This window comes from Capra hircus, chromosome 22, assembly GCF_001704415.2.
Source record: "Capra hircus breed San Clemente chromosome 22, ASM170441v1, whole genome shotgun sequence".
In the NCBI taxonomy this organism is placed as follows: domain Eukaryota; kingdom Metazoa; phylum Chordata; class Mammalia; order Artiodactyla; family Bovidae; genus Capra; species Capra hircus.
Window position 1 is genome coordinate 4,557,487 of NC_030829.1, and position 25,802 is coordinate 4,583,288.

Below are 25,802 nucleotides of genomic sequence, written 5' to 3' on the forward strand. Positions count from 1 at the left end.
TTTATGGCTGTTAGCATTTGCCTTATATATTGAGGTACTCTGAAGTTGGATACATATATATTTACAAGCATTACTTCTTCTTGGATTGATCCCTTAAACATAATGTAGTGCCTTCCCTAGCTCTTATAATACTTTCATAATACTTATGCCTAACTATAACACTTATAATACTCTCATGATACTTATAATACTTATACCTACTTATAACACTTATAATACTCTCATAATACTTATAATACTCTTATAATACTTGTAATACTGTTATAATACTTACAATATACTTATTGTGATCTCTTGTGATACTTATGAGTATTTCCACTCCAGCTTTCTTTGGACTTCCATTTGCACCGAATACCTTCTGGCATCCTCTCGCTTTCAGTCTCTGTGTGTTCCTAGTCTGGAGTGGGTGTCATGTACACAGCACATCTATGGCTCTTATTTTTGTGTTCATCCAGTCAGTCTGCTTCTTTTGGTTGGCACATTTAATCTATCCACAGTTAAGGTAATTATCAATGTGCATTTTCCTATTGCCATTTTCTTGATTGTTTCAGATTTACTTTTGTGGGTCCTCTTTCTTCCCTTCTGTTATTCTTTTGTGATTTGATGACTATCGTTAGTGTTGCGTTTGGGGTGCTTTTTCTTTTTTGCATGTCTGTTGTAGTTTTTTTGGTTTGCAATTCCCATGACGTTTTGATATAGCAGTCTATTATACATACTAGGCTGTTTTGTTTCTCTTTTAATTTCAAATACATTTCCAATATCCTGCATTTGTGTCTTTTTCACAATTGCTGGTTTTGACATATTTGTGTGTGGATGATTTCCTAACTTTCCTATTGAGTGAGTGAAGTCACTCAGTCGTGTCCAGCTCTTTGCAGCCCCATGGACTGTAGCCTGCCAGGCTCCTCTATCCATGGAATTTTCCTGGCAAGGATACTGGAGTAGGCTGCCATTTCCTTCTCTAGGGGATCTTCCTGACCTAGGAATCAAATCTGAGTCTCCCACACTGCAGGCAAACTCTTTATCATCTGAGCCACCAGAGAAGCCTTACCTTTCCTGAATGTTACCCTTTGTCCAAGGGTCTTTCACTTACAGTTTTCTTGTTTCTAGTTGTAGGTTTTCCTTTTCCACCTAGAAAAGTGCCTTTAGCATTTAAGACTTATTTGGTGGTGAATTCTCTGAGTTTTCACTTGTGTGTAAAACTGTTGATTTCTCCATCGAATTGGCATGAGAGCCTTGCTGGATAGAGTATTCTCGGTTGTAGGGTTTTTTCCCATTCATCATGCCACTTCCTTCTGGCCTTCAGAGCTTCTGCCAGAAGATCACCTGATAGCCTTCTGGAGGTCCCCTTGTATGTTATTTGCTGCCTTTCCCATGTTGCTTTTAATAACTCTGTGTTTTTTGTTAGTTTGATTACCATGTGTCATGGCACGGTCCTCCTTGGGTTTATCCTGTATGGGACTCTCTGCACTTCCTGAACATGGGTGACTGTTTCCTTTCCCATGGTAGAGAAGTTTCTGGCTATAATCTCTTCAAATATTTTCTCGAGTTCATTCCCTTTTTTCTTCTTCTCAAACCCCTATAATGCAAATGTTGGTGCATTTTGTTGTCCCAGAGCTCTCCGATACTGTCCTCCTTGCTTCCTATTCTTTTTTCTTTGTTCTGTGGCAATGATCTCCACTCTATATTCCAGCTCACTTATTTGTTCTTCTGACTCAGTTATTCTTCTAATCATTCCTTCTGGTGTAGTTTTCATTTTAGGTTTTGTATTGTTCATCTCTGTTTCTTCTTTAAATCTTTTCTTTATTAAAAATTTCTTGTATCTTCTCAGTCTGTGCCTCCATAATTTTGAGATTTTGTATCTTTACTGTTGTTACTCTGAATTCTTTTTTAGGTAGATTGTCTATCTCCTCATTTAATTGTTCTTTTGGGGCTTGGGGGGATTTATCTTTTTCCTTCATCTGCAGTTTATTTCTCTGTCATCTGATTTTTGTCTAAATTTTTGTATTTGTGTTCTCCTTTCCACAGACTGCAGGATTGTAGTTCCTCTTCCTTCTGGGGTCCATCCACTGGTGGGTAAGCTTGGTCCAGGGGCTTGTATAGTCATCCTGGTGGGAATGACTAGTGCTTGCCCTCTGGTGGCTTGAGCTGGGTCTTATCCCTCTGGTGGGCAGGGCAGTGTCAAGAGATGTGTTTGAGGTGGCTGTGAGCTCAGTAAGACTTTAGGCAGCCTTTTTTTTAACGTTTTATGGATTTTTTTTGTTAATATATCTATTTTATTGAAATATAGTTGGCTTACAATGTTTCAGGTGCACAGCAAGGTGATTCCGTTATACACATAACATATAGTATTTATTTATTTTCCATCATAGGTTATTACAAGATACTGACTATAGTTCCCTGTGCTATACAGTAAACCTCTGTGTGTTGCATAGCTATTTTTCAATTAGAAATCTAGCATTCTGTTCATACTAACTCAAGTAGACTCAAAATGTCATAAATTTAGACAAAATTCATAAGTTCTCTCTCTATATATTATACATATTATTATATATGTATACAAAGTTCTACTACACTTAATAAAGGCTTGAGAAAGAACATAAAAAAAAGAAGAGATGGGGAAATTGGAACACATAAACTAAATGAAATGGGAGTTCTGAATACGAAATAGAAAAAGTGAAACAAACTAGACGAAAGTAAAAGATCATCATAATAGTTCGGTTGTTTTTAAACATGGCTCATTAGAAACACATCTGGAGCTCTGGGGGGGAAAAAATCATTACCTAGCCATTTTTATTTTTTTTAATTCCAAGATAATTCTGATATGCATCTGGACTTTAAAAAGTGATTACAGTTTTTTCTATTAAATGGTACTTTTGGTGATACAGAGTTCTATTATTTTTATGTTGACCAATCATGATACAATGGTATTAAGTGAGTAATAGCTCCATAATCACAACAGTAAAATACTGTTTGTCAGTTTTTAAAATCAATAGCCAGATAAAAAAGTGAAATATAATCAAAATTGCAAGACATAATGGGAACATGATTAATTTAACAGTATAAAATAATCACATGCAATTGGAGGGGCCAAGCAGAGTGACGTGGTAAGTGGAATTACATACATGCGCATATTTTCATCTTCACAGCCAGTCTATGTCTTTTGGTTGGTGCATTTAACCCATTTACATTTCAGGTAATTATTGATATGTATGATCCCATTACCATTTTCTTTTGGGAGGGTTATTTTCTGTAGGTCTTTTCCTTGTCTTGAGTCTCCTGCCTAGAGAAGTTCCTTTAGCATTTGTTATAAAGCTGGTTTGGTGGTGCTGAATCCTCTTAACTTTTGCTTGTCTGGAAAGCTTTTGATTTCTCCATCAAATCTGAATGAAAGTCTTGCTGGGTAGAGTATTCTTGGTTGTTGGTTCTTCCCTTTCATCACTTTGACTATATCCTGCCATTCCCTTCTGGCTTGTAGAGTTTTTGTTGAGATCAGCTGATAGCATGATGGGAGTTCCTTTGTATGTCATTTGTCATTTTTCCCTTGTTGCTTTTAGTGTTTTATTCTTATCTTTAATTTTTGTCAGTTTGATTACTATATGTCTCAGTGTGTTCCTCCTTGGGTTTATCCTGCTTGGGACTTTCTGTGCTTCCTGGACTTGGTTGACTATTTCATTTCCCATGTTAATGAAGTTTTCAGCTATTATGTCTTCAAATATTTTCTCAGTTCCCTTTCTCTCTCTCTCTCCTTCTGAGACCCCTGGAATATGAATGTTGGTTCGTTTAATGTTGCCCCAGAGGTCTTTTAGGTTGTCTTCATTTCTTTTCACTCTTTTTTCTATATTCCATTCTGCAGCAGTGATTTCCAACGTTCTGTCCCCCGGGTCACTTATCTGTTCCACTGGCTGGGTTATTTGGCTATTGATTCCTTCCAGTGTATTATTCATCTCTTTTTGTTCTTTAGTTCTTCAGTAAAGATTTCTGCATTTTCTTCATTGTTTTCCAAAAATCCTGGATCATCATCACTATTATCATCCTGAATTCTTTTTCTGGAAGGTTGACTATCTCTTCATTTAGTTTTTCTGGGGTTTTATCTTGTCCCTTCTCCTGGGACATAATGGTCTGCTTTCTCATGCTGATTAACTTTCTGTAATGTGGTTTTGTTTTAGTTGCTGTTGGGACTGTGGATTCTCTTGCTTCTGTCTGCCTTCTGATGCAGGAGGCTAAGAGGCTTGTGTAAGCTTTTTGATGGCAGGGACTAGTGGTGGGAAAAACCGGGTCTTGCCCTGGTGGGCAGGACATTGCTCAGTGAAGCTTTAATCCAATCATCTGCTGATGAGTGGGGATGCGCTCCCTCCCTGGTAGTTGTTTGGCCTGAGGCCACCCAAGCCCAGGGTCTGTAGTGTCTATGGTAGGGTTAATGGTGACCTCCAAGAGGGCTTATGCCAAGAGGGACTTTCCCAGACTGCTCCTGCCAGTGCCCTCACCCCCTGGGGAGCCTCTGTGGACCCAGGCCTCCACAGGAGACCCTCCAACATTAGCAAGTAGTTCTGGTTCAGTCTGCTATGAGGCCATTGCTCCTCTCCTCTGGGTCTTGGTGTGCACAAGATTTTGCTTGTGTTCTCTAAGACTGGAGTCTCCATTTCCCTCAGTCCTGTGGAAGTCCTATAATCAAGTCCTGCTGGCTTCAAGGTCAGATTCCTGGGAAAGTCCCAGTCCCTCGGTCGGATCCCTAGGCTAGGAAGTATGATGTGGGCTTCAGGACCTTCACACTCGTGGGAGAACTTCTTAGGTATTATCGTTCTCCAGCTTGTGGGTCACCCACTGGGCAGGTATAGGATTTGCTTTTATTGTGATTGTGCCCCTCCTGCCATCTCACTGTGGCATTTTGTCTTTGGACATGGGGTATCCTTTTTTACTGGGTTCCAGCATCTTCCTGTCAATGGTTGCTCAACAGCTAGCTGAGATTTTGGTGCTCTCGCAGCAGAAGATGAGAGCACATCCTTCTACGCCACCATCTTGAACCTGAGGTCCAGCCTGTCTTCTGATGGGTGGAGCTGTGTTCCTGCCTTGCTTTCCAGCTCCGGAGCATGCAGGCTGTTGGGTGGGGCCAAGTTTTTGGGCTGACACAGGGATCTCTGGGAGAGTTCATGCTGATCAGTATTCCCTGTGGTCTCTGCTATGGTGTCCTTGCGCCCACAGTGAGCTACCTTCCCAGGGGGCCCTCCAAGATCCTGAGTCGGTCAAGTCCAGGCTCCTGGAGGTGATGCTCTGTGTGGATTCCCATGCATGTGGCTCCTTGTGTGCTTCCTCCAAGAGCGCAGCGTCTCTTTCCCTCCGCCCAGCAGAGCTCCTTCATTCAAGCCCTGCTGAACTTCACAGCTAAATGCTCGGGGGTTCTTGCTCTAAACTTCTGATACCAGATCCTCAGACTGTCTTGGAGGGCTATTTTTATGATGGAACTTCCCTGTATAGCCTTCGTGGGTTTAATTATCTGTTGGTGCAAGTGCTGTTTTGGGTTTGGGTATCTGCTACCTCTTTCCTCAGGGTGTGCTGACTGATGTGGTGTCCAGAGGCTGTACTGGATGTTGAGCAGAGCTTTCCCTTTGGTCTGTGGTTGCTTGCTTTCCCTTTCCCTGTGCTCAGGGGCAGGGTCTGCTCCCTAGTGGTTGGAGCAGAGGGCCCCACGATCTGTTTCTTAGCTGTGTTTCTGACCTCAGTACACGGAAGGCAGGATTGGCGCTCTCCCAGCACTTGGGAAGAAAGCACTCAGTATTCCTCCGTTGAAGCTGTTCACGTGTGGGTGTGATCTCTGGGTCACCTGTGTGAGCTCTCAGATTACCCTGTTGTTGGCACAACTAGCCCCACATTACCCATGTGTGTGAAGGCAGTTTGCCCCCGGTGTCTCTCAGGCATTGTTGTTCACCAGGCCACCAGTGTGGATCAATCAAAGTCAGGTCCCGGGACTGCAATGCTAATGGATCTGGACCTGCCGGGGGTGTGTGGAGGCAGCTCAGACTCTGGCCCAACTCCCACGTGCAATGTGCCCACAAAGTCCACAGCTGCAAAAGCTAGGCCCATCTCTGCTACAGAGACACTCACTGTCTGCTCAGCTGTTCCTCAGGAGCTGAATTCACACAGTTGGCAGCAGGGGTGTAAATTCATGGTCCATGCAGCCGTGAAGAGAGACTTCAGCTCTCCTTCACTGCACTGTTCCTGGAGCTCATCTGTGGTTTCAGCCCCACCTCTGCATGTGCGCCGCCCACAGGGCCTCTGGTCCCAAAGCTGCCCCAGAGCCTGCCCAGCTGGAGCCCTTCCTGGTGCCCTAGGGAGGCAAGGGGCAGCACATGGGGAGAGAGGTAGCCCTGCTCTTTGTGCTTCAACAACGCTGCTTCACATCTATGGCTGTGCAGTCTTCCTCTCTGAGCATTCCTGGCCGTGGCTTCCTCAGTCTCATCCCCGCAAACCCTCTCCCCACAGCCCACAGCTGTTCCCTCCGCAGGTCTCTTTCTAAACCCCACAGTTCCAGCCCCCGTCTGCACCAGCAGACACATGTCTAAGTATGGGGCCTGCAGGGCTCTGGCACAGACCATCTCTGCAAGCCTCACTTGGTCCTGCCTGCCGAAGCCTGGTTGCTGCACTCTCCTCCAAGACCCAAAGCTCCCCTCTGTCCCAGCTGATCTCCCCACCAGCGAGAGGGCGTCCCAGGTGTGGGAGCCTCTCCTCTCCTTCAGTTTCCCACCCAGTTCTGCAGGGATCGTCCTTACCCTGTTTAGTGTCTCAGGTCTTCTGCTAGTGTTCAGCAGGCGCTCTGTGAGACTTCTTTCCATTTGTAGATGTACACTTTATGCATTTGTGAGGAAAGTTGAACTCCATATCCTCCTAATCCTCCGCCATCTTGACCCCCCCTGTAATTTAATTTAAAATATCTTTAGACATTACGGTGTGAAATGTATGTGCAATGGGTTAAGCTACTTTTCAGGGGCACTCAGCCACCCTAATCAGAATTTCACACCCCACAGGAGGTCAGCTTTCATTTAATGAGAAAGGCCAGAGGTTTGTACAAGTATTTTAAACTACCCATATCTCAATTAGCATAATGATTGTTAGAAATGAGTTGCCTGATGAAAGCAGTGCCATGTTAATTAGCATAATGAAACTGGAAATGAGCTCCATTTGTGAGATTCAGAATATTCAAGATAACGTGAATTGGCTACGGTAGTTTAAGGAAGCTCTCCACTCAACCCAGGAAAGATGGAGTAAGGATGCAGGGAAACTTACAGCCTGTACCATTAGGGATGCTGCTTGTGGCTTACTCTCAAAATAAGACTGTCATAAAGCAGATTTCTGTATAGGGAAAATACAGTCCCACCTCTAAAAAAATGGTCAGCAGCCAAACCCTCCCCATGTTTCTTGTGACTGTCCAGAACCTCTTCTCCCTGCTGAGTAAATCAGCTTTAGCTGCCCCCATTTTTCATGATCACTGTGTGATGCAACAGGAGTTGGTGGGGGGAGGGTGTCTCTGCCCAATCCAGAGAGAACACCTCTCCCTCTGAGAAATTCTAGCAAGAGTCTCCCTACCCACCTCCATCCTAGACCCAGTTTCACCCCCAATATCGCTCATCATGCCAGATGCCCGTGCCCTCAAGAGTTTACATTATAACGAGGGAAACTGAGGCTGGAGCGTGGTGATGTAGCTGGATGAATTATAGGAGATAAAGTCCAACAGGCCAACTTTCATACGCCTTTGGGCCTTGGATATGTAGCTTTGTGTACATCAAGCGCTCTCAGTTTTATTCTAAGAGAGCTACAAAACCTCTGGAGAGTTTGAAGAAAAGGAAGGATGGAATTTGACTGATATGAGATGACTCCTGCTTCAGGTTCCCACCTCCAGATTTTTAAACTTCCTGTTTCCTCTACCTAGAATGCTTTTCCTCTAAGACTCTCCTGGATCAGCTTATAATTGTCTTTCGCAAGCAGGCCTATATGAGAGACCTTCCCTGATGCCAAATCTTAGGTATTTATCCAGCCACTTTCTATCAGAGAATGTATCTTTTTAAAATATTCTACTTTGAGAGTCTTTTTCTTTTTGATGATTTGCTAACTGATCCATTGATCGTGAGTCTATGCCTAGGAGGAGAGAAATTCCAAGAGGTGGGGGAGGCATCTGCTTCTTTCATGGCTCTTTCCTTAGCATCAGGAATATTGCCTTTCACATAGTAAGCACTCGGTCAAGAATTGTTGATTGGATAAATAAAGGTGTCATTTTCATTTACCCAGACATCATCAAACTGTTAACAAGTGTGTGTGTGTGTGTGTGTGTGTGTTAGTCACTCAGTCATGCCTGACTCTTTGCTATTCCATGCACTGCAGCCCACCAGGCTCCTCTGTCCATGGGATTTTGCAGGCAAGGATACTGGATTGGTTTGCTGTTTCCTTCTCCTTGAAACTGTTAACAAGGAGGATCTTAAATCATTCATTTCCTCATTGTGCCTTGAAACAACCAAAGCCAGTTTCCCATACTCCCCAAGCCTTGACAGATGCTTCTGCCCACACAGCATCTCTCACCCTGCACCACTGTCTCTCACTGTGCTCCTGCAGAGACAGTCTCTCTTCCCTTCTCACATATTAACTCACTTTTTCTTATGAAAACACCAGGATCCAACTAACTGCTGAGCAACCATCGTCTGAGCAATGCTGGAGCCTATCAGAAAATGATATTTTACCTCCAAAGACAAAGAAGAAGCCGCCAAAGGATGGAAGTAGGGGCACAGTCAGGATAAAACCAAATACCATACCTATGGTGTGAGTGACCCACAAACTGGAAAACAATTATACCACAGAAGTTTTCCCACCATAGTGAAAGTTCTGAGCCCCATGTCAGGTTCCCCAGCCTGGGGATCTGGCAATAGGAGGAGAAACCCCCAGAGAACCTGGCTTTGAAAGCCAGTGGTGTTTGATCCTGGCAATTCCACAGGACTGGGGGCAACAGAAACTCCACTCTTGGAGGCTGTATACAAGGTCTTGTGTACACCAAGACCTATCAAAATAAGCTGTGGCCTCATATGAGCCCAGACCAGACCTACCTGCTGGTTCTGAAGGGTCTCCTGCAGAAGTGGGGAGCAGCCAAGGCTCACTGTGGGGCAAAGACACCGGCAGCAGCAGTTCTCATTGGCATGATCCCTTCTGAAGGTCACCATTTTCTCATCAAGACCTGGCGCCTCCCAGCAACCCATAGGCTCCAGTGCGGGGACACCTCAGGACGATCAGTCAACAAGGGTGGAACACAGCACCACCCATCACTGGAGATCATACTACTACAAACAACCATACATCAATAAATGGACAACCTAGATAGAGTAAATGGACAAATTCTTCCAGGACTGAACAGGAAGAAATAGAAAGCAGGAACAGACCAATCATAAGCAGTGAAATTGAAACTGTGATTTAAAAATTCCCAACAAACAAAAATCCAGAACCAGATAGCTTCACAGGCAAGTTCAATCAAACATTCACAGAAGAGTTAACCCTGACCCATCTGAAAATCTTCCAAAGATATCACAGAGGAAGAAACACTCCCAAACTCATTCTATGAGGCCACCATCACCCAGATAATAAAACAAGATAAAGATACCACAAAAAAGAAAGTTATAGGCCAATATCACTGCTAAACATAGACATTAAAATCCTCAAGAAAATACTAGCAAACGAAATCCAACAACACAGTATAAGGATCATACACCCTGGTCAAGTGGGATTTATCTCAGGGATGTAAAGATCCTTCAATATATTCAAATCAATCAGTGTGATCCACCACATTAACACACTGAAGAATAAAAGCTGCATGCCATCTCAATAGGTCCAGAAAAAGAGTTTGCAGACGTTAACACCCATTTATGACAAAGAACTCTCTAGAAAGTGACTGTAGAGGGAACCTACCTCAACATAATAAAGGCCATATATGAGAAAGCCACAGCTAACATCATTCTCAATGGTGACACACTGTTTCCTCTACGACAAGGAGCAGGAGGAGACAAGCGTGGCCACCCTCGCCACCTTCACTGAGCACACTTTTGGAAGCTGTAGTAATGGCTATCAGAGAAGAAAAGGAAATGAAAGGAACCAGATTGGAAAAGAAGTCAAACTGTCACTGTTTGCAGATTACATGACACTATGCACAGAAGTACAGAAAGCGTATCTGAAAGGATCTGAAAGAAGTATCCGAAGTATCTGAAGGAGACGGGAACACCAGACCACCTGACCTGCCTCTTGAGAAATCTGTATGCAGGTCAGGAAGCAACAGTTAGGACATGGAACAACAGACTGGTTCCAAATAGGAAAAGGAGTACGTCAAGGCTGTGTATTGTCACCCTGCTTATTTAACTTATATGTAGAGTACATCATGAGAAATGCTGGGCTGGAAGAAGCACAAGCTGGAATCAAGATTGCCAGGAGAAATAGCAATAACCTCAGATATGCAGATGACACCATCCTTATGGCAGAAAGTGAAGAAAAATGAAAGAGCCACTTGATGAAAGTGAAAGAGGAGAGTGATAAAGTTGGCTTAAAGCTCAACATTCAGAAAACTAAGATCATGGCATCTGGTCCCATCACTTCATGGCAAATAGATGGGGAAACAGTGGCTGACTTTATTTTTGGGGGGTCCAAAATCACTGCAGATGGTGACTGCAGCCATGAAATTAAAAGACACTTGCTCCTTGGAGGGAAAGTTATGACCAACCTAGACAGGATGTTAAAAAGCAGAGCCATTACTTTGCCAACAAAGGTCCAACTAGTGAAGGCTATGGTTTTTCCAGTAGTTATGTATAGGTGTGAGAGTTCGAATATAAAGAAAGCTGAGCGCTGAAGAATTGATGCTTTTGAACTGTGGTGTTGGAGAAGACTCTTGAGAGTCCCTTGGATGGCAGGGAGATCCAACCAGTCTATTCTAAAGGAGATCAGTCCTGGGTGTTCATTGGAAGGACTGCTGTTGAAGCTGAAACTCCAATACTTTGGCCACCTGATGCGAAGAACTGACTCATTTGAACAGACTCTGATGCTGGGGAAAGATTGAGGGCAGGAAGAGAAGGGGACAACAAAGGATGAGATTGTTGGATGGCATCACTGACTCGATGGACATGAGTTTGGGTAAACTCTGGCAGTTGGTGATGGACAGGGAGGCCTGCCATGCTGTGGTCTATGGGCTTGCAAAGAGTCAGACACGACTGAGTGACTGAACTGAACTGACTGATACACAGAAGATCCTAAATATGTTATTAGAAAACTTCTAGAACTCATCAGTGAATTTGGCAAAGTTGCAGGTTACCAAATAAACACACAGAAATCTCTTGTATACATATATACCAGCAATGAAAGCTCAAAAAGAGAAATTAGGAAAACAATCGCATTTACCACCACATCAAAAAATACCTAGGAATAAACCTACCTAATGAAGCAAATGACCTCTTCTCATAGAACCGTAAGATGCTGCTGAAAGAAATCAAAGATGACACAGATGAAAATATTTACTATATTCTTGGACTGGAAGAATCAATATTGTAATGATTATACTACTCAAAACAATCTATAGATTCCATGCAATACCTATGGCATTTTTTCAGAAAAACAGAACAACAACAACAACAAAAGGCAAATTTTGAATGAAGACGTTAAACACCCAAAGAGCCAAGAAAATATTGAAGAAGAAAAACAGCCAGAAGAAATCGTCTCCCTGACTTCAGACTATACTATAAAGCTACATTCATCAATATAGTATGGTAGTGGTGCAAAAATAGAAATATAGATCAATGGAACAGGACAGCAAGTCAAGATAAATCCACATACCTATGGCCAACTAATCTGTGACAAAGGAGGCAAGAACACACAATTGAGAAAAGACAGTCTCTTCGGTAACTGGTGCTGGGAAAACTGGGCAATTACATGTAAAAGAATGAAATTAGAACACTCTCTATACCAAAAATAAACTGAAAATAGATTAAGACCTAAATGTAAGGCTAGATAGTATGAAACTCTTAGAGGAAAACAGGACGAACACTCTCTGACATATATTTCAGCAATATATTTTTTTGATAGACCTCCTAGAGTAATGAAAATATAAACAAAAATGATTTTAAAATAATTAATTAAACTTAAAAGCTTTTGCATAGCAAGGGAAACCATAAGCAAAATGAAAAGATAACCCACAGAATGGGAGAAAATCTTTCCAAATGAAGCAGCTAACAAGGGGTTAATCTCCAAAATATACAAACAACTCATGGAGCTCAATATCAAAAAAGCAATGAAAAAATGGGCAGAAGATCTGAAAAATAAAATTTCTTCAGAAAAGATATACAGATGGCTAGAAAGCACATGAAAATATACTTAACATCACCAACTATCAGAAAAATGTGAATCAAAACTACAATGAGATATCACCTCCCACTAATCAGAAAGACCATCATCAAAAAACTGCAAACAAATGCTGGAGAGATTATGGAGAAAAGGGAACCCTCTTGCACTGTTGGTGGGAATGTAAATTGGTACAACTACTATGGAAAACAGTACAGAGGTTCCTCCAAAGAAACTAAAAGTTGCCATATGATCTGGAATCCCACTTATGGGCATATGTCTTACAAAAACCATATTTCAAAAAGATACAAGCACCCCAATATTCATTGCTGCAGTATTTACAATAGCCAAGACATCAAAGCAACCTCAGCATTCACCGACAGAAAAGAGGATAAAGGGGATCGATATGGTTCATATAGACAACAGAATATTACTCAGCCATAAAGTGAATGAAATAAATCCTTTTGCAGCTGCATGCATGGACCTAGAGATTGTCTTACTGAGTAAAGTCAGAATGAGAAAGACAAATATTTTATGATATCACTCATTTGTGGAATCTTAAAAATGGTACAAACTAACTTATTTACAAAATAGAAATAGACTTACAGATGTAGAAAACAAACCTATAGTTACAAGGGGGTTAGAGAAGGAGGAAAAAATCAGGAGATTGGGATCAACATATACACACTATTACATATAAGATCATTAATAAGGACCTACTGTATAGCACAGGGAACTCCGCTCAGTACTCTCTAATGGCATATATGGGAAAAGAACCTAAAAAAGAGTGGGCATATGCTTACATGTGACTGATTCACTTGGTTGTACACCTGAAACTAACAAGTAGAAATCAACTATACTCTAATAAAAAAAAAATACAGACAACACACAGAAGGTTATAGGACAAAAGTTTGAGAAATGTTAATAATGTGCATATGAACAAAAAGGTTATATTTGGAATCATGGGTCAACAAAATTTTAATATTCCAAATTCCACTTTTCAAGCTAAAAAAACATTACTTCCTATTTTGTTGTTCTTTTTTGTTTTTTTTTTTTTGGCTCCTATTGTTCAAAGGGGATAGTAATGCAAGAGGCTGGTTACTCTTTACCCAAACCAGGAAAATGATACCTGTGCTTTATTTTGGATGTTCTTTGGAAATTCCAGTTTCTGCTCCGTTTACAGCCAGTTTTTCTTTGTGTACTTAGAAAATGGCTTTAAAAAACTAGGACTTGAAAAGTATGAGTCTGCAAGCAAAGCTACATTCTAATATAGAGAATCAGAAGTCCTTAAAATTCCATCTTTTCCATTTACCAGTTCTTACTCAAGGGGCCTCCCTTAAATCTTTAAAGTGAGAGATTAGATCAGTGTTCTCCAGAAAGTATAAGGCAGGTCTGCATAGCTGAGGGAAGACTGACCACCCTTCCCTGGACTTGGGGTGTGGGCTTCTGGTAACTCAGACTGTGAAGAACCCGCCTAACAATGCAGGAGACGTTAAGAGATGTGAGTTCGATTCCTGGGTCAGGAAGATCCCCTGGAGAAGGGAATGGCTACCCATTCCAGTATTCGTGCCTAGAGAATCCCATGGACAGAGGAGCCTGGCAGGCTACAGTCCATGGGGTTGCAAAGAATCAGACACGACTGAGCTACTACGCACAGCAGAGCACAGATCCACTCCTGTCTACCTTCCCCGTCCTAATGAAGTGTGAAAGTGCACGTTTACATAATGCTTATGTCCTGCGCTGGCATTCATAAAAAAACAGAAAGCTTCCAAAATGTTAAGGCTTTGATCAGGAGCAAGAAGAACATTTAAGTTGGATAGTGAGACTATTATAAAATTAAAATGAGATGCACCGTAATTTGATGCAGGATGCAGGATGCTTGGGGCTGGTGCACTGGGATGACCCAGAGGGATGATATGGGGAGGGAGGTGGGAGGGGGGTTCAGGATTGGGAACACATGTACACCTCTGGCAGATTCATGTTGATGTATGGCAAAACCAACACAATATTGTAAAGTAAAAAAAAAAAAAAAGGAATTATAACTCAGAAAAATGATCACTCCCAAATATCAGTAGTGCCAAGTTGAGAAACCCTGATCGCAGTCAGTTGATTAAGAACAGCTGAAATAAATGTATTGATTGTGGTGAAGTGCTGTTTTGAAGAAGTTGCCTTTAAAATCTTCAGGTTATATTACAGATGAGCCTGAAAAATATGTTCATTAGACACCATGTTCTTCATCCTATTGATTTTTTCTTGGCACATTAAAGGGCATTATAAAAACCAAACAATATAATAAAATAAATAAATTCAATTAGGAAAATAGAGAAAAACTTTAGAAAAAAAGAGGAATTTGTGTGACTGAGAGCATTATGAAAATACAAATAAAATGTATCATTAGTCAAAATCTCAACAGACATGTGTGGATAGTAATCAAGGGCATATAATTTACTGATTACTATACTGACCATGTATAGACATCTGGTGTTATTACAGTTCTTTTAGAGAAGACTTGAAAAATTACAAAGCCCTAGCAATACTAGGGTTGAGATAGAAGCCCTCTAAGGTCAGTGTGAAGGTAGGGAGACTGTCCACATTTTAAGATCACTGAGTCAGTCTGAATGCTCTCATCTTCCATCCTCCCCACCCCCCACTCCCCTCTGAAAGCAGAGTGAATACATTAAAAAGTAGTAAACCATCATCTTAGAATTGTAGACTTTTAGGCTAGAAGCCTTAAAATGATTTAATCATCCCATATTCACCAACATCCTTCCTGACAGATTAACTTCACAGATTTTCATGTGAAACGAATTCTGTGACCCAGAGCGTGGTGAAGACACTATTCTAAACTAAACATACAGTTAGGTTATCAACAAAGGAAGGCATCAATAGGAGAAAAAATGTTTTTGAAAACATGTGATCTTTTACATTAGTATCAAATAATTACACTGACAAAAAAATTCTGACAGTTTTTTAATAATTTTTTAAAGCATTCCAAAGGAGACCAGAACATACTGCAATCTTTCAGGAAGTAAGTATCTATCTGGCCCTGTAGGGGGTCATGTCCATTAGTGTATTAATAGCTTCGAAGAGAGCTACATTTAAACAAGCATTGCACTTCGCTTAGAGCAGTGTTTCTCTCCACACCACTTTTGACCACCCTCTCCACCCGAACTCCAGGAAAGCGAAAGTGCATCGCAGGCAGAGTCCTTACCAGCTGAGCTACCAGGGAAGCCCAGGAGTGAATTTAATTCTATTGAATAGCAATAGACTATTAAACAGTCTTCCATTCAGACTTCAGCAAGCCACCTTGAAGATGTAAAGGACAACCATTTATTTTTTCTCATTTCTTTTCATGTGGCAACAAGACCACTTGAAGGATGAAGCAAGTGATGGGAGGGGGCTATTGGAAACATTTGTGGAAGGTTGTAAAACTTGAAAGTAGCTCCAATATGACCCAACAATCCCACTCCTGGGCATATACCCAGAGAAAACCATGACTCAAAAAGATACACACACCCCCAATATTCGTTGCAGCCCTATTTACAATAGCCAAGACACAGAAGCAACCTAGATGTCCGTGCATGGATAAGAGGATTATGATACATATATATAAGAGAATATTAATCATAAAGAGGAACAAAATTGAGCCAGTTGTACTGAGTGGATGAACCTAGAGTCTGTCATACAGAGTGAAGTAAGTCAGGAAGGAAAGGATATCGTATGTTAACGTGTATATGTAGAAGACTCTTGAGAGTCCCTTGGACTGCAAGGAGATCAAACCAGTCAATCCTAAAGGACATCAGTCCTGAATATTCATTGGAAGAACTGATGCTGAAGCTGAAGTTCCAATTATTTGGCCACCTGATGTGAAAAACTGACTCACTGGAAAAGACCCTGATGCTGCTAAAGATTGAAGGCAGGAGAAGGGGACAACAGAGGATGAGATGATTGGATGGCATCACTAACTCGATGGACATGAGTTTAAGCAAACTCCAAGAGTTGGTGATGGACAGGGAGGCCTGGCAAGCTGCAGTCCATGAGGTTTGCAAAGAGTCAGGCATGACTGAGGACTAAACTAAACACGTATATATGGAATCTAGAGGGGCTTCCCCTGACTCATGGTAAAGCATCTACCTTTAATGCAGGAAATGCGGGTTTGATCCCTGGGTCAGGAAGACTCCCCTGGAGGAGGGCTTGGTAACCCAGTTCAGTTTTCTTGCCTGAAGAATCCCATGGATAAAGGATAACCCTGGCAGACGACAGTCTGTAGGGTTGCACAGAGTCAGACACAACTAAAGTGATTTAGCATGCATGCATGGAATCTAGAAAAACAGTATTGATGAACTTATTTGTGGGGCAGAAATAGAGACGAAGATGAAGATAATGGATTTGTGGACACTGTGGGGAAAGGAAGGAGAGGGTAAGACAAATTGAGACAGCAGCAATGATACATACACCCTGCAATGTATAAAATAGATAGCTAGTGAGACGCTGCTGTATAGCACAGGGGCCTCAGCTCAGGGCTCTGTGATGATGTAGAGGGGTGGAATGGAGGTAGTGGGAGGGAAGCCCAGGAGGGAGTGGATATGTGTATACATACAGCTGATTCACTTTTTTGTACAGCAGAAACTAACATAACATTTAAAAGCAATTATCCTCCAATAACAAAGAAGGAAGGTAGCTGCAGCCTCGCTCATACACACAGATGCGTGGAGACTAGCCCACCTGACACGCCTGCATTGAGGGGTGCTGTGTCATGCAGTCCATTGACCGAAAGCATTCACTGAACAGGTCTGATGCAGATTCTTGCCGTTTAGGCATTTTCTGCTCAATGCACAGTAATACCAGGGTGGAAGATGGAAATGGGAACAAAGAACAGACCTAAAAACAAACACAAACACACACACCAAATGTGGTTCCCATAACAAGACAGAGTTTTAGAAATAAATGGAATAAGGATATACTTTGCAAAGGTATATATAGAGAGATCAAATAAACTCCGTGGTTCCCACGGTTCCCAGGATGACGACGACTAAAATTTCCCTCACTGTTACTGCTATTTTGACCATTTTGATGGCTTTCATTCTAAAAAGGAATGCCACTTTCTTTCATAACACAGAAAAATAAATGTATTTCTAGAGACTTAAACTCTGGTTAACAATGGAAATAATCTATCAGCAAATTGCTTTCCTTACATGATTCTAGGAACAAGTTAGGCAGGTTTCTAAGAGCCACAGCTGAGTCAGACTAGAAAAAGAAAACCTTCTGGGGCATCCCAGGCCAAGTCTCACCTAGTTCAAAACATCGTTGAGGGCTTTTATGAATTTGAGTAAGGGCCACATGCTCAGGGCAAATGCAGCCTGCTCTGGAGTACACAGCTTGGGGAACAGACTGGGCTGGAATTAGCCCCGAGGTTCTCCTGCATCAGTGTGTCTTGTGCGGCAGAACACCTGGATACCTTTACACAGCAGCCCTGAGCTTTCTTCGTGAAAGCAAGCAACTGGGCATCAGAAGAACCCACGAAGCACTGAGGGAATGAGGTTCCATGAAACAGGACTTAAAGAAAGTGTTGGAGAATCTTTACTTGTAAAAGACACCCCTGAAATTCTTGAACCAAATTCTAATCTGTGGGTGGAAGAGATAAGAGTAAAGATCAACCCACTGTTAGCTCAGCCCTGCCATACAGATGGGGCAGAAGGAAAAAGTATCATGTGGCCTGGGCTGGCAAAGTGGCATGTAACAGAAGTGGCATCTGTCTGTTTAAACACCTATGATGTGCACATCAGTCTCCCAGACTCCTGCAGAGTAAAACACAGAAGCAAAATATAGTCCCTCCTCTCAAGATTTTAACACCTTGTTGAGATAGAAAAGCAAGGAAAAAGAGAAGAAACTGGAGCGTGAACAAAGCTCCACTGCTCTCTTACCTGTCTTCAAAAATTAGCCTTCGGCTCATGTGGATACACTTGGTGAGCTCTGTTTGATAACACACAATACATTTCTGCTGATGTAAGCTCTTATTTATGGGATTGGGACACACAGCAAATTCCTACTGGACAGCACAGGGAACTGTATTCAGTATCCTATGATAAACCATAATGTGAAAGAATATTCTAAAATGTATACATTTATATATAACTGAATCACTTTGCTGTACAGCAGAAATTAACACTACATTGTAAATCAACTACACTTCAATTAAAAAAATTTTTCTGTATCCTGGATAATAATAGGGAATCATAGATTTATTGACTGAGTTTGTGATGGATCTTATGGGAGTTCTGGAAGGACAGAATTACTCAAGGGATTTCTTGGGGAGCTAAAAGGTAAGCCAAATAGTGAAGAATACATTCCATGAACATAGGAAATATTACCTGTCTAGATATATTTGTATATTTAAAACTTTGCAATTAAGAGATATTCTTGATCTATTCACCAAGATATTTAATATGAACAAGCTGCAAATATATATCAGTATGAAAGTGGCAGAATTTGACATGCTTCTAAGCCCACTGTGTCTTGACAACTTCCTTGATGATTCTTACATTGAGAGGCCTTGGTAGCTTTTAAAGAGTGCTCACTGGAAAGGTCACCGAGGGGATTTCAAAATTGCTCTGGTGTAATGACCACACCTCCTCCATTGTTTTCACAGACCATAAACAAGACTGAAGAATGTCCGTCTGAAACGCTGCCTTGAATGAAGAAACTTCATTAAACAAGAAGTTGGCTTCCAGTTTTGCACAGGCGTCGATGGAATGCTGTTTTGTTTGTGCTTTTAATTTTCTACTTTACCCAATGAAAACCACATGTTTTTACGTGCTGTGCAAATGGTTCTTTCATGTGGTCTGACAGTTTATTTTTGCATCATTTTTTTAATTAAAGAAAACAATCCCAGAAGAGGACAACAACTACCACAAACAAATAAAGCAAAACATGGAAGGTTGACATTCACGTGGAAGAACATTTGAATTCAGAATTTATCTGAAGGTGTAGATAGATTTTTTTTTTAAACAGGAAATCTGATGTCAAGAGGTGGGCAAGCAGAAATGGAAACAAATTGTCTTCCTCAGTAATTAAGCTACTCTTTCTTTTTCCCTTCTTGTTTAAATCTAGTGGGTTGGGTTTTTTTTTTTATTTTTTCTTAGAAATATTTAGGTAAGGTTTATCTTGAATCTTAATTGCCTTAATTTTAAGGACGTCAAAGGCTCTCGAGGCAAGCTGTCAACGTCTTGTTAAAACCAAGAAAGAATGGAAATATTGTACCAGTTTCCACTGGTACAGAAGTCTAAGACTATGAGTTTTTAGGGTGGAAAAAAAAACTGTACAGTTTTAAAGAAAATGTTTTTCTTCATTTGAAGAAAATTTGCTGATAAAAGAAACCATGGCAACTGCAAGAATTGGGGAAATGCTGGGACTTCTCATGAACTTTGTCTTAAGTGTTGAATTGTTCTAGAAGGCTAAAACATTTTAAGGTAAAGTTATTAATGTTGGTTTAAAAACAACTGCATTAGAAATAATGCGTGTTTGGGGGGCAGAATGCAGACTTTTTTAATTTCCAAAGCGTGATCGCTAGCAAAATCATTAGTGCTTTTTATCTGCAGTCTTTTTTATGAGCTTTACAAACTTTTTAGTCAGCTTTGCTTGTCACATTGCAAAATCTAGCTTAAGAGCATTAAAAAAAAAAAAAACTTAAGTAGATAGGAGCTTATTGTCAAAAAGTGCAAAAAAGAAAAAACCAACAAAAAAAAAAACAAAAAAAAAAGCAATAGATAGAGAAATTGTTGACAATTTCTGTAGTCTTTCCTAGTTGTGATCAAATTCAGCCTATGGATGGCCTGTTTTATACCAAAGATGAAGTGGCACCCTGTTGCAGTCCAGAAGATAGAGGTTGCTTTTCTTTTCTTTTCTTTTTTAAAATTTTATTTGACCTACATGGCCGGACCAGTCCTTTGTTTGTTTAAACTACCTTCCACTGGTGTTTTACATACTGCAAAAAAAAAAAAAAAAGTTTTTATTTTAAATGTATATTTGTGGATAGTAGAAGCTTGTTCCTGTGGTCAGCAATATTAGCGCCAAGAGTTCTGGATTCCAACCAATAGAGCCAAATGGCTTTAAATTCCATGTGCTTTTCTGGTTCTTTCCTAGTGCTCTTGAATCATGAAGTCTGTATCGATGGCCACCAATGAGCTAACACACTTCTTTAACAGGTTGAAATTTCATTATGTGAATTTTGGACTCAAGATACTTCCTGAACTGGTCTGAAAGATCACTTGTTGAAAAAGCTCAGTGATGCTCTGTTGAGTGGTGAGTGGTCTCCCGAAAAGGCCTTGTGCAGTATGTGGGACAGTAGCCTTCCTTCTAAATTCCTGCACCTCTAGATTTTGTCTTCTTGCCTCAGTCTTCTTTGTCATCATCTACCATGAACAGCCACCTTGACTCTGCATGTGGGGAGGGGGTATCTTTTTTGTGTGCGTGCCTCATTTCATTGGATTTTCATATCCTGGTATCGTCAGAAGAAAGACAAGATAGACTTTTTAATTTCAGTTTAACTCTCTGAGGCAAATAGGACCAATAAGATTGAGGATTCTATTAGTGGACTTCAGGTAAGCTTTTAATGCTAGTTGACAATCAAGAAATATAACTTATATGAATAAGAACCCAAATAATTAGATTTGATCGATTCTTAAAGCCAAAGGAGATATATGTTACATTGAGAATGATGCAAAACTTTGTCTAAAATGAATTAAATTAACTTACCAAACACTTCTGCATATTTGACTCATAAAATCTATGTTCAACCTGTACAGTTTTACCTGAAATGAGAGACAGTGGAACTCTGTTAATTGAACCATGCACTAGAATGGCTTTCTAATGGCTTATTAGAATCAATAGTTGAAACTCTTTTCACAAAGTGACAGGAACCTGTCTTAGTCCAGAAGGAAGAGGCACCGTAAAAGAAAACAGGGTAGGCATTGAAAAACTAACATGTTAAAAGGTAAATCATATTCCCATTAGGTCAACATGAATAATGAGTTTGACTCATAAAATTCAGCAACATTATGCTATGTTTGATCTATAAACAAAGGTCTAGTGTTAAAATATACCTAATTCTCTTATTTGAAAATCCCATGAATTGAAAGTTCTTATCTAGAGAGTGATTCCATATCTTTGTGGTCCAACTAGATTCAGAAATTTAGCCAACGCAGTGTAGCATGTGCTACAAAGAAATGCCAGCTGGTCACAGCCATCCCTATGGTTTCCCATGCTCTAGAGAGAATACTAAACTTTTGTTTTGTTCCATTCTTCAGCTTCTCGTGTATGTTAAGGATGGCATTTTCTCTTTGAAAAATGGGCCCCCGAGTTACAGGGGGATGAGCAAACCTGTATAGGAGCTGTCCTTTTGGTTTCTCTTCTTCAGTCTCTGAACTCTGTGTATAAATAAGGATTATCCTGGGCATAATTCATTTAAATATGAAATCAACATACTTCCTGTGTCTTCTGTCAAAAAAATAAATCAAAACGTAATGTGATACCAAGAAAGTCTCATTTCCACAATCAACAATGAGGCTAAGAGGTAGCTACCATGTGGCTGATGAATGTGCCTAGGTAACTTCCTGTTTCTACTCAAAACTACTGCTTTATTTATACATTCAGCAACATTTTTTTCAACTATAAAATTTCAGTAATCTCAATTTTTTAAGCCACTTCAGGCAAAAGAAAATGACTTGCCATTTTATGTGTCCATCTGTGCTTTATGTTTGGATTTTTTTTATATTATGCCATAACGTATCTTATTTTAAATCAAAAAGAAGGAAAAAGTGGCACATGTTCAAATTTGCATATATCATCTCTAAAGTTTATCACCTAAAAATTAATTTTAAGAATCAAGCCCAGGAAAAAAATAAATACATCAATAGGTAGGCAGCATTACATTGTATAAAAAGTAAAACAAACCAAAACATGTGTTCAATATACACTGATATCAGAATCCTAATTTAATCAACAGTACAGATTATGGAGATCTTAACCCAATTTAGGACTACAATCATTTTTTAGAGTGTTCTGGTTCACTATACTTCAAGCATTGATTCAGATTTTCAATGTTTCCTCTCATCTGCAATTGCCAAGACTTAGCCTAAGTGTCAGTAAGCAAAGTAAACCCACAGTCCAAATGGGATAAACATTATTTCCTCCAAACTCTGGTTCCGTGGTCAGTGGAGAAGCGGGTATTCTTTTAATAAGGAGGAGGTACTGTTAAGGAAGTCTGCATGGTGACTGGAAACTCCTCAGAGCATGACCACATCTTCTGAAGTCATCAGGCACCATAGGTATCACTTGCAGGGTGGAAGACTGTCCTTCAACATGGGCATATCTTAAATATTGCAAGTTACATGCTATTCTGTCAATAATAAAACCTTTGACCCAGCTGTGGTTTGGTCAGGGTTAGTTTGTTTCCCTGGTAGTTTCGACCCCTCGAATGTTGTGCCATGCTTCACCACTTGAATCAGCTCTCCTGTGACCTTAACAGATCTGCTGCATTTGACAGCATATGTGATACACTTCCTAAAATTCCCCCTCTTAATGAAAAACTACATGATGTTAAAAGCGCCCATATCAGAGACGGAAAGCCCTAGGAGGAGGCTAGATAGAACAGGAGGTTCGCTGAACCTACAGAATCCATTAACTGCTTGAAAAACTTTTATAATCATTTTTAATCTATGGATAAGAAAATAAAAGTACTTAGTTTTTCTAACTCTATTTGAATAATTGGGGTGTCTGTTATACACATATGGGCTTCCCAGGTAGCTCTGGTGGTAAAGAACCTGCCTGCCAATGCAGGTGGACGTAAAAGGTACAGGTTTGATCCCTGGGTTAGGAAGATCCCCTGGAGGAGGGCACAGCCACCCACTCCAGGATTCTTGCCTAGAGAATCTCATGGACAGAGGAGCCCAGTAGGCAACAGTCCATAGGGCCACACAGAGTCAGCACGACTGAAGTGACTTAGCGTGCGCACACACACACACACACACACACCCCTTATGTCTTTCACAGTGGCCTAAAATTCCCATTAATGAAAGCTGAGATCTTATTAGGACCTTTGAAGTCTTCTTTCTGCTTGAGGAAAAGTTTCAGTGGACCGTCTAGACAGATGATAACCTTAGTAGAGGACTGAAAAGACACTTGACAATTCAGTCTCATTCTTGAGTGCAGGGACCACTGCAAGACAAGCTGATAAGCAGGGAGGCATTTTTAAGTGGGTTTCAGTGAGAAATGTTTTTATATGATATGAAATCAAATGAAAGGATATTTATATAGGTATATAGTGACATGTAGCACATTGGAGGAGCCACACTTCATAGTCACATCTAAACATGTCATAGAACCCTGACCTCTATTACCTTGTCCTCGGTAAAAGAGTAAGAATGAAATTTTGTTTTCCATGTAATCGAAAAACATGACTGGCAGGCTTCAAAATTCTGAGCTCGCTGGGACTGACAGCCCCTCATTCCAATTTAAAGGACTGATGAGGTTGACACCCTTCCCGTGACAGACTAATAATGAGATTCCAGTAATGAATCCATTTGTTTTGCAAATGACACCCACCATGGCATTGGAAGACAGCCGAGTCTAACTCAAACTGAACATTTCTTACCAAATATTCTGAAACATGACGTTGGTCCCTTAATCCACGTGTTCTTGGCCATGGCCGTCCCTTGTGGCATACAGAGCGTTCAGGAAAGTACAGAAGCTGAGAACAAAATCCCTGAGTGGCCCAAACAATCTTTTTTGATGTAAGGCAGGGAAGCTCAGCCCAGATTGGTGATTTCTGGTTTTTTACCCCCAACGTATATGCTAACTGTCACGTGAAAAGAAAAAAAAAAAAAAGATGGATAGCTTCTCCTTGTTTATGTCTTTTTATTTCTGGGAGGGAAAATAATGATTTCAGAATAGCACTGTCTATGCGGCAGTTCTAAAGCTGGAGCAGGGTGAGGCGGGTCTTGGAGCTGCTGGAAGAACCACTAGGCCACTGGGTCCACCTTTTCAATCCATTGTATTCCCTCCAGTTAGTGACTGCCCTGAAGCCCCAGTCCTGCAGAAATACAATCACTCCCAGTTTTTGAAGGGCTAATCATTTACTTTTGTGCACCTAGTTTATCTTCTCTTTCCAACTATTAGGACTTCTCTTTCCTTCTATTAGAATTTCACCCTGAGGATGGAAAACAAAAAACATTTGGAAGTAAAATTCAAATCTATTTTGTTTCTTGTTAAGAATTGATTTATTGAAGCAGTTTTGAAGTCATTGGTAAAATGAATGTCAGTGCATTACATACTGTGAGTTTTTAATATCCATAATGTCCCTTTCCCATCCACTGTAAACAATTGCAAGCTGGCTCTATGCTTGCAGAACATAAACAGAAAAAGTATAGCAAAGAATTTAGCTTTCCTCAAATGAAAGCTATTTTGATTTTGCTCACTATTGAAATTTGAACCAGTAGAACAGCTCAACTCAAAACTGAGTTTTGGGAATATAGTAATAGCTCTTGGTTAAATATGCACTTTTATCCCCATCTTACATCTTTGACCAAAAAATTGCATCATTTTATAATTTTTTGACTTTGTGTTACCACATTAAGGCTGAATGACCTTGAAATTCCATTGGATTTTGTAAAAAAAACTTTATTTCAAATTTAAATAATATCCAAAGTGTAACTTCAGTGTTATGCTTTGTATTGTTAACCCTCTAATCTTATTAAGAAAGATGCTCTGTCCTCCTCCCCAAATTAGGTTATTTCTTCATATGTGAAACAGGAGTTATTCCATGTTTTAAAACAGGAAAAATATTTCACAGAGATACTTGAAAAACTTTTCTCCATTCTGGGAATTAATGCTTCCATTTATTTAAAAAGAAGAGAATGTAATTGGAATCTTAATTTTAAAAATATATATGTAAAAGTGTACTTGCTATGAAATATTCAGTTTCTAAAAAGGGAGAAAAAGGGACACAGCTTCTTTTAAAACTGTTGTTTCAGGCCATATCTGATGTCATAGAACTTCTGAAACATCATTCAATTCTGAATTTTATTTAAGAGCATTTTGTACTGCTGTCTTTGACTGTCACGGAAAATTCTGTAATTGAACAGTGTTCCTGGTTTTATTTTTAACTTTTTCATCTGTACCACAGTCAAATTAGCTACCATTTTCCCTGTTCCTTGAGCTTTCTGTAGATCAGTGGATGTTAGGTTTAAACTTCTGTTTTCTTTGATGAAGCTTTCAATAAAAAATGAAAATAAAATCAACCAAGCAGGGCTGTTGTGTTTTTCATCAAGCTTAGTGGGAGGAACAGTGTCTATATTTAATTGGCTTCCTACAAAATTTATCCAAAAAAAGAACCCTCCCTGGTAACAAAATGTGAGAGAAGAGGGACCACTGTGCTCATGCAAAGGAGCCTGTTTAGGAGT

At 40.3% G+C, this 25,802-nt stretch overlaps 1 protein-coding gene across 5 annotated transcripts in view; it reads left to right on the forward strand.

Annotated features, from left to right (window-relative positions):
• Positions 1-25,640, forward strand: part of RBMS3 (RNA binding motif single stranded interacting protein 3) — an 819,111-nt gene extending 793,471 nt beyond the window's left edge. For 4 of the 5 annotated variants that reach the window (XM_005695513.3, XM_018067046.1, XM_013973416.2 and 1 more), the window contains one exon: positions 18,995-20,030. In XM_005695513.3, coding sequence (XP_005695570.1) covers positions 18,995-19,001 — 7 coding nt within the window. In that variant the 3' untranslated portion in view covers positions 19,002-20,030. Of the gene's footprint in view, positions 1-18,994 lie in introns of all 5 variants that reach the window. The other variant, XM_005695511.3, reaches the window with a different exon arrangement.